Source organism: Sardina pilchardus, chromosome 2 (assembly GCF_963854185.1).
Source record: "Sardina pilchardus chromosome 2, fSarPil1.1, whole genome shotgun sequence".
Classification (NCBI taxonomy): domain Eukaryota; kingdom Metazoa; phylum Chordata; class Actinopteri; order Clupeiformes; family Clupeidae; genus Sardina; species Sardina pilchardus.
The window spans coordinates 35,992,388-36,002,677 of NC_084995.1; the positions used below are offsets into that span (position 1 = coordinate 35,992,388).

General features: G+C 44.1%; 1 protein-coding gene across 1 annotated transcript; it reads right to left on the minus strand.

Annotated features, from left to right (window-relative positions):
• Window positions 1–4,198: 4,198 nt before the first annotated feature.
• On the minus strand, window positions 4,199–9,826 carry cahz (carbonic anhydrase). Its single transcript, XM_062528984.1, has 7 exons — window positions 9,662–9,826; window positions 9,241–9,438; window positions 7,905–8,023; window positions 7,530–7,622; window positions 7,354–7,416; window positions 7,103–7,258; window positions 4,199–5,316 (listed from the first exon to the last, which is right to left on the minus strand). Exons 1-7 carry the CDS (start codon window positions 9,693–9,695, stop codon window positions 5,197–5,199), a joined length of 783 nt encoding a protein of 260 aa, XP_062384968.1. The 5' UTR covers window positions 9,696–9,826; the 3' UTR covers window positions 4,199–5,196.
• Window positions 9,827–10,290: the final 464 nt, after the last annotated feature.

Consider the following 10,290-nt stretch of genomic DNA (forward strand, 5'->3'; position numbering starts at 1 on the left):
GTGCAGTAACACTAACACTTGAAACTGATGACTAGTCAGTAGATATGAAGTCATGTTTGTGTGCACTAAGTCATCAATAACTGAAAGAAAAAGCATTCCAAACTGTCCATTTGCTCTGCTAACCTTGCTTAATGAAATATTGACACAAGTTATTGGCTACGCATAAATGGCAGTTCTGTCCATTAGTGTCATAGCTTACATAGTCAATGAACACATTAGCAATGGACATACATGTCCGTTCTTTGAGGAACAAAAAGTTGTCAGTGGTTTATACATTAATTTCCCTCACTTGTTGACTTAATGCTTTTCTGAAGAAATTAGTCACCAAAACTCCTTCACCCTTCATGACAATGGTCCTGTTTTCATTAGAACTCCTTATCAGTACTCAAGTCCTCAACACACCTCTTTAAAAACCTACTGGCAACATTACAACACTATGAAGATGAAATACACATTCATCAATTAATGCATGTTACATTATCACCTAAAAGTGCAGTGATCTACTGTACATACAGTAATGATCCTCAAGAGCATAATATATAATAAAATAATAATAATACCATAATAAAATAATATTTTACATATTCTTTCTGTGTATATTATGGTAAAGCAAATTAATGTTTGTGTAAAATGAGGACATCCACCCATCCCTTATCAATGCACTTGTTATCTCTCTGCCCAGTGTCTGTTTCAGGGGTTCCCTCTCTCTAACATCATTTGGCTTTAACAGTTTACAAATAGAGGTCGGGTTAAGGTCACATGGTTGCCCTTTTACACTTGCAGTAGCTGACTGCTAACTCTGTTACGCTTTCATAGATTATAGCGATATTACACAATGCTGCAGTTGGCAACACTGCACGACGGCTCGCCCTAAGGCATGGAATATATTGACCACTCAGAAAAGGGAAGCGTCATGTTATAATCAGTGTGATGTACATGGAAAAAAATGCTTTGGCCTATGACAGCCATTAGTGACCTTAGTGAATGTGATCTGAATGTGAGGGAGGAAAAATGCCTATAGTTTCAGAGAACATGCTGCAATTTCGCCATATAGTCTAATTTTGGAATGCACCGATTCACTACATCAACTCTCAAAGGCCTTTGGAGAGCTAGGTACTGTAGATACTTTGTTGGTCCTGAAGGAAATGTAGGCAAACACGCCTTGCACTGCACTATTTGTCTAGCTGGAGAAAAATATGGTGCCGTGTAAAGCTGTCTACACTGCACTATACAGTAGTTCTTGTCCTGTCTATGCATGCAGCACCTGCTTATATCACATTGCCTTTTTGCACTTCTGGTTAGAGACAAACTGCATTTAATTTCATTGTCTTTGCAGTACTCTGCACAGTGACAATAAAGTTGAATCTAATCAAATCGAATTGGTTGGAAAGGAAAGGAAGGGAAGAGAATGAAAAGGAAACACTTTGCTTGTCTGTCTGTCAACGAAACAAGATGTATAGTAGTTTGTGTCATTATATTAGGAGATAATGCTTTAAATGTTTTTATTATGGATGACATATGTGTATGAAAAACAAAAGTAAACCACAAGCAGGCTCATCTTAGGGAACTGCACACCACTGGAAACTGTGAAGGCTGTAAAAAGTGGTGGTACAGTAGTATGTCATGTCACACAGCTTCCTGTTTCGCAACCACTGACTGTGAAACACACACATTCCAACCCTTAACTGCATTTTCAAAGTAGCTCTAAAACATGATCTGTGTGTAGAATGCCTTTGCCTTACTATCACTTTACTGACATCCAGCCAGCCTGTGAGACATTTGAGCACACAGCCCACACCTTCCCTCCCAACTCTTCCCAGACTGTGCAGCTCTGTGAGAGCTGATGCATCAGAGTACACAAGGTGCTGAGTGTGTGTGTGTGTGTGTGTGAGTGTGTGTGTTTCCCTGCCCTGCTGCCACCTCTGCGTCTGCTTCCCACGCGGAAGAGCAGCGTCCACCATGCAGGGCCGAGCCGCAGCCCCTCGGCAGCGTATGCCGTGGCTCTGTCTCTACAGGCTCCTGACCTCACAGCTAGCGGAGAGCCCAAGGCAATGAGTGCCGGTCACTTCTGAGTCACCTCCAGTGGCGCTTGACTTTCTGCATATACGTCCAAGATATCACGTAATTGATTGAGCCCTCAATGTAGGCATTTCGCATGCAAGCTTCAATGTAGAGGATATCACATGCAATCGCTAAATAAATAGCTGACTGGACTTTGACCACAAGTGGCTCTTTTGTATCTATAACAGTATACAGTGCTACTGCTATACAATGTTGCATCTATGACAGTATACAGTGCTTAGCATCGGCCATTTTGGACTTTTTTTTTGTTTTCGCAAAATGTTTCATATTACACCACCGAGAGATGAGTCTTGTGTGTGCATTTCATTTCTCCCATCTCATCTTCACCATTCAGCAAAGTCTTTCATTGGCAGCTTACCCTGCGCCCCCTGCCTCCAGCGCCCCCTGCCTCCTTCCCTTTGTGGTCCAGCTCTTCCCCCGCGTCCTGAGCCTCCCCCTCCTCTCCTCTGCAGTCTTCCATTCAGGGTCCTCTCTCCTCTCTGGCCTCTGTCCGTCCCCAGTCTATTCAATTTCTCTCCTCCCCCATCTTTCTTTTCTCTCTCTCTCTCTCTCTCTCTCTCTCTCTCTCTCTCTCCATGAACCCCTCCCCCTTCTCTCTGGACAAACTTTTGTAGAATTGTGTAGTATTGGCCAGCCCAGTGGACACCCTGTCCTTCGCCATATGCTGACATCTGCTATGTTGGGGATTATTTACAGTATGTGCAGTTCAACATGATAGAAATTCCACAGGAAGTCTGTTGTTGGGTGCAATGCTCTCAGTGTCAAGAATAAGAAGCCATTGTGTGTTTATGTGTGCGTATAAACCTTAAAAATCAACAGATCTGAAACTGTTTCCCAAGTAGTGTATTTTCAACCCACAGTGGCTGACTGCAGCAGAGCTGAAGTGGAATTAAACACGTGCAGGGACACTGAGGGCACTCTTTGATGCACTGGACCGACCTGAGGAGAACAATACCGTCATTTTCACATCATCATGGATGATGTCGACCCAGATACACTGAATTCAATGAGAGAGAGAGAGAGAGAGAGAGGGACAGAGAGAGAGAGAGGGAGAGGGAGAGAGATAGATTGAGAGAGAGAGGGGGGGGGGGGACTCCCTGGCAAAGGCGCCTGAGAAACACACAGAGGGCATTCTTACGTAAGGCTGTGTCCAGACAACAGAGCCATCAGCCACTCTTCCCAAAGCGTTAATGAGAAGTGGACTGGCATCCAAATGTGCCCTCATCCATAGTGTGACGCCAGGCTTGCTAAAAAGAAAGAGCTGTTCCAGGGACGGGCAACTACAGTGCTCGCATACGAGGCAGCATTCAAACTGACATCGGCCATAGCTGTCCTGAGGCTTTCGATAATGTGCTGTTTTATGCCTCTGCGCTCCGAGAAATGGTTGGCGTTAGACGGAGTACGGCCTGAATCATTTATGAGTTCTCCTCTCAGTGTTTCATTGAGGAAATTAGATCTGCCGAGATCTGTTCAAGGCCTGTGTGAATATAAATTGCTTGAGGAGTATGTTTCATTTTCACGTGGAAGCTACAAACACCCATGTAGATTAAGGGGGATTTCAACATGCTTTAGTTCCAAACTCTTCCGAACTTCCACATGGCTCTCTGGCCCACTCTTCATTAAATAATGCTATATGAACACAAGGACTGTTCCTGAAACCGACTGGCATGTAGGTTAGGCCCTCAGGCCACTAACACCGGATATTACGCTCTGAAAAAAGAGGTGAATCTCTGTGCAGCACAGTGGCATTAGACTGCTAACTCTGCGGATTGGAAGAGAGGGGTCAGAGGTCAAATCACATCTGGCCTCATGGTGGAGTCACATGACTGTGCTCCACATGCCCTGTGTCCGGAAGTGAGGACTGAACATTTGCAGGCCACTGAGTAGCAAGCTTACAAGAGAGACCTCCATGTGCTGTCTCTCTAACAAGCTGTCACAAGTCTGCCTCAGGCATAAAAAACTGGTGCTATTCTAACATTGCATTCACCAAATCTATATTTAAATATAGATTATAGATTATGACTATTATATATAGCAAGAGCTTTAACCTACAGTATATTGGCCTTTGACTCATGTTTATACATGGAAATTTCATGCAGAAAAGACAGATTTGCCATTTTCATAAAATAGATTTCCTTTATTGGCAAGGTTTATTTCATTGTATAAACACTGCACAAAGACAGGTTTATATTTCCTCACAATATTGACTGATTAAAATCAAATGTCTCACCAAAGATAGCAATTTGTATCTACTATTGCCATACATACTCCAAAATACTAAAACACAAGTAATCATTAACACCTAAAAGTCCTTGTTTGTTTTATGTTAATACTACAATCAGTAAAATTCGTATGCATGTGTATATAAGACTCAGCTTCTCGAATTCATCACACATTCTCCCCCTTACTCTTGCATCATGGTTTAAGACACACGGAACACTTTTTAAAAGGATCACTTGGAGAGTCCAGCAATTATTATGTTTAAAGCCCCGTAGGCAGATGTATCATAGCTACCTATTATTTTCAATCTGGAGAGCACATGAAGTGACTACAAAGATGGTCTGAGGATGAATTAAGTGCCCTCCACTGACAGTTACTGAATGGGAAAAAAAAGGCCACGTCCAAAATTGGCAGAGCCACAACGTTAATCTGATGTGAGCCTCACATTTGCCCCCTCAGGGATTACGGAGGGTCAGGATAAAGCACTGAGGCACATGGCCATGCCAGCAGATATTTCATCAGCCGCATCGTGCTATTTTTGTACCAATTTTTCTCTTCATATCTAGCGGTTTTACTGTTTCCCACTCGTAACATGCCAGATTTTCAGACTCAAAACGATATAAACTATTTCAAAAACATCCAATTCTACATACCTTGAGAAACAAAATACAATTACAGACATGGAACAGGCATCTAAAAGCACATTCAGTAAAACTAAAAAAAAGGGAAACAAAGGCAAACTAAGCTATGACATCAGTGCTTTTCATCCTTGCCAGTAACATGATAGATGTATCTATGGGGCAAGTATAAAAAGAAATGCCTAAATTGGCTTGGTTCTAGGGCACTCTGGCTGGTTCACAGGTGGTCTAAGGTGAGAATGGCGGTGGACATTTTTTACTTGAAGGAGGAACGGACCTTCCTGCCCTTCAGGGGCTGCGGGGGTCTGTAGTTGTCCTGCATGCAGCAGCCAGCCTCTCCCTCGCCAGAGAACTGCAGGCTTCGGAACTTAGCCATCTGCGAGAAAAAAAAGCGGGAGAAAGAAATAGAGAGAACGTGTCAAGAGGCGGAGAAAGAAAGATGTCAATTTTTTTTTCTGCTGCACTTGAAGGCCGTGGTGGCACTCACTGGCGTGTGTTGCTGTGGCCCAGACTGGCTGTCCCCTGTACTTACAGCTGTCCTATTCCACTTATAGAACATTTTTATGAATGTGTTGTGGAATTTATTTGAAGTCCACAGAGGAATAATGGAGCAATGTCTGCTGAACCATGTTGATAGAAACCGGCTTCACAAAACAGGCTATGCGGACAAACAGCACTGCAATTGACACAGTATTAATTGTGGACTCAGTGTGGAATTACAGAAAAGGCATTGTTTGCCCTTCATATTGTGTAAACAGCACAGGAAAAGATAAGAGGTGCTAGATCGGAGGCCGGCAGGTTACTAGGAAATTTGCAGTGACAAATTTTTGTCAGTCACATCATGAGAACGGTGCTATGTGTCGTGGGAACCTTTAACCACAACCACCTGGCAGACTTTCACTTCCTTGCCACGTCACGGTGTGACCCCTGATCCAGTGAAAAGGTACTAGTTTCAAGAGACTGCACAGCCTGTGGTTCACCATCCTCTGCCTTTAGTGTGTACTGACCTAGAAGACGCTATACCTAGATTTGCACCTTTTGCGCAAAACATCCACTTCAAATATCACTCTGACGCCTGAAATTCATATTATGGGTGTAGGCTGAGGCAATGCCTACTGGCTGTGCAGGCCTGTAGCAGGTGATATGGGCTCCCTGCCCAACATGAGCATAATGCAGTGTTGAGATAATGTAATCTAACCGAGCAGAGGAGGGCCCACAGCTGACCCTCCCTTGGATGACGTGGCTCTGGCCAAGAGTTGGAGCCTTGATGTGTAGCCCTAACTTTGCATGTAGTAAATAATAGCTCTAAACTAACCTCATTCAGCATTGCCATGGGAAATGCTGGAGTAATTCTCTTCCATTCACACACTTTACTCACACACATTCACACAGCCAGACAGACAGACAGACAGACACACACACACACACATACCCACACACACACATTTGCAGCCCATTATACCAGTTTATTAACAATCTATATGCAGTACAGTATTGTGCAGTGGTACCAATATGAGAATCAGAGTACCTCATGTTACTATCAGTATCTACATCAAAACTCCAGACTTCCTTACAAAGAACCATTAACACTGCAGCAGCCTAGCCTAGAAATCTAGACGCCCCTAGCAGCAGCAAATGTAATTTGGCTGGCGGGGCAGTCTAGGCACGATCCATAGAGCCAGGGAGCTGAGAACTCGAAAAACCAGCGGGCCAATCACAGCATTTATAGAGTCGGTGGGTGGGCTTAACATAATGGTGACTGACATGCGACCAGAAGTTGCGACGGTTACGCATCCTGTCATTTGAAAACAAGAAGATGATTCGTTTAGCGTTATCCTATTGCGTGGAGAGGGAAGGTTACGCATCCTGCTCCTTGAAAACAAGAAGATGATTCGTTTAGCGTTATCCTATTGCGGAGAGGGAATTTGAAAGACAACTGTTTATCCCACCCCTCCGATTGAGCCCTGTCTACGGTGAGTGTCCAGACCCTACATCTTGATGTGGGTCTGGCTCGTCAGGCTAGCAGCAGCCTGCAGTGCTGTCTGCTCACATCAGCTCAATCTGAAGTGGCTTCAAATACCCAGCTGAGGAGTGGCTGAGTTGCGGCTGAGCTACTGAGTTGCTGATATTCTAAAGGCTCATGGGATGTTGTGGTACTGTACCTGGGCAGGGCTGACGCTGATTGGTTGCCTGAGGACGATCCAGGTGACACTCTCCAGAAGTGGGGGTGTGGTCAGGGAGCCATCATACGTCCAGTAATCCAGGGAACCAGGCAGAAGGATTTTGGGGTCAAAGGCTGGGTATGGTGTCTGCTTACCCTGGTGATGGGAGAGAGTCACAAGAGACCGTCAGATCCTCGCATCAACCCCCATTAACCTCCAGCAGAGTGACATGACAGGAAGCCATCTGGTACCTTATGTTTGATGGCATCCATAGCATCGATGACCTTCTGAAGGTTTGGGTTGGCAGCACCAATCTGAGAGCAGAGAGAAGGCACATGTTTGCATGCATGCACTCTGACACATCAAACACAAATACTACAGTAATAGACATACTGTATTTCAATAAAGCAAGTGTGATAAGTGGCACCTTCAAAAATACTCCAACCACAGCAAGGCCATCGGGCTGGCTGGCAGCTTCACCAAAGCTGGGGTATTTGGTGTTCCAGTGAACCAAATGGAGCTGGAAGTCAAGAGAAAGTTACCATCTTCGATTAGATACTATGTCATACCAAACGTATTACACCTCAAAGAGTGCTTTTGAGAATTACATCTGGGCGTTTCTACAGTAATCATCAACATAAGATTTGGCATTAGATGGTAATGGTGTGCGTAACTTGCAAAGGTCACATGTTTCTAGCAAACCCAGCATGAAAGAGAGGTGTGTTTGTGGAAGGTGTCAAGAGGTTGTGGATTGTTTGTGCTGCGGGTGAGTGCGTACTGTAGGTGCCAGGCTGTACAGTACCTCACAGGGGAACTTGGTGCCGGCTACTGTGTGCTCAGAGCCACGGTCGTCACTGGCCCCCCAGTGGAAGTGGAACTGCCTCAGTCTGTATGTGCCTGTGATGGGCCCTCCAGTCAGAGCTGCAGAGAGTCAGACAGAGAGACAGAGACAAAGAGAATGGGAGAGAAAGGTGATAAAACATGGGCAAACAGGCAGACAAATTCTACCGACCAGTTTTTATAGGAAGCACATTGTTAAATAATAATTAGTACCTCAGATAACAATTAGTAACTGAAAATAAACAAAAAAAACCCATTAATTATTATTTTATCAGTTTGAGTGGTTAACACGATAAAGCTCCAGCACACAAAGAAGCTCCTGTTTCCTCACCGCTGTAACGTTTAAGTCTAAAGTAAATGTTTGCCCATTTTGCCTATATTCAAATAGGGCAGTGAGGAGTAACAGAAAGTGAGTAGGAGTGGGATCAGGAACTGACCACGGGTCGGATTTGGACCCGTGTCCCCCTGGGCACTTGGACCCGAATGTGGTACGGATGCTGCAGTGCAGCCCACAACACCCAAATGTGTCCTTTAAGTGATGAAACTAGAGAGATGAGACTGAATCCAGACTGGACTGGTCATAAGGACTCAATGTGCAAATTCCTCCTTGACACGCAGAGGGATGGAGGATTTTTCCACGTCTTGTATAAAAGAATATATTATCACTCTGGGACACAAAGGGCTGAGGGGCTTGGACATCCATGGCAGAGCCAGTGGAATGCTGAGCCAGACTGAATCTACCTCATGCTTCTAACAATCAATGGCCAGGCGCCTCTTATCAAAATGTGTGTTTTCATACCCTAGAGTACACAAAGACATTCAACTACTGAAACCAATTTCAGAAAAGCGGTTCAGTTCACACAATTTCCTCAATAAAACATTGACCCAATGAAACCTGAGAGAAAACAATAAAATGTAATTCTAAGGATATCTAACATGAGAGGCATTTAACTAAACATCCAAGGGCAAGCAATAACGCAGACGTTGTTTATCAAAAGTTGGCGCGCAGGCAAATGTCCTTGTGAAGGAGACTGATACAAAGGGACATAATGTTCCTGCTCACAGCAGTACCCCAACATTTGCCGACTTGTACAATGAGTCTCAACACACGTGCAAAAACAAAAGACAAAGAATGGGCTGCACAACTCCTCTGCATCGGTCTTGGCATCATCAAAACAGGAAAAATAGTCTTCTGTGGCAATTCTAACACTTCCAAACTCCTTAATGTACATAAAAAAATATTTGGAACAATTGCTTGACTTACAGTAATATACATAAAAAATATTTTGAACACTTACTTGATTTGTCTTCCTCATCCAGAAAATCAACTTGGAAGGAATGACCATTGTTCAAAATGCTTTGAGAGGTGCCAGGGTCATATTTAAGTTTGAGTGCCTTCAGAGAAGGGTCGTGAGGCGCCTGGCCAGGGATGATATCAATAGGTGACTGCCTTGGTCCATTTGCGATGGGGAAGCCCTCACTCCACTTGTCTGGTCCTAAATTGGTTAAGAGAGAAAGAATCAAAACAAAGTTAAGTACAATCATTTGTTGAAGAATGTCAGGACACCATTTACAAACCATATAATATATCTAATTTCATATTTAAATTCAGTTTAAAAAATAAAAAAAAAATCAAAATTCTTGTCAATTTGTATCTAATGGTCCAAGTGTTTACTCTTTGACCTTTCCCTTAACATTGCACATGTTGGTAGTTCTCACCATTGGTAGGTCCGTAGCCCCAGCCGTGAGACATGGTGAATAGCTCCTGTATGAAGTGTGATATGTACAATCCTCAAAAGCTCAGATCTCGGTAAGTGGCTACGTCTGTCTGACACCCTGAGCGAGCAAGTGGCGAGGTTTTTATAGACCTGCTACTGCTACCAGTCCTGTATCTCAGATCTGTGGGTCTGGCCACATGATCTTGCGTAGTCCAGGCTCAAACAGGAGGAGTTACCAGTTTGGCAATCATATCTAAACCCCGTTCATTTGATCATCCGCGGTACCGTCGTCATTTGCCTGCAAACTATGTGTAGGCTACCGGATGCGCTTCGCTTAATTGATGATGTTTCTTACAGCGAAAATGCAATAGATGATGCTGCTGCTGCGGCTGCTGCCTCCGCTGTGTTGGTAAAAGCAATAGGCGCGTTCCAGGCAACATCTCCTTGCCAGGGTTTTTGATGTCCGTCAGAAAATTATACTGGGTTTTCTGTTGCGGTTGCTATTCGGTATTTTTAGACAGCGTTTCATTGCGCTGTTAACATACATAGCATTTCCTTTGACTGCAAGACATGACCGATTTGCTGACCTCCTCACGAACGTCCTGTTGCCGTGTAGGCTACCACAAGTAA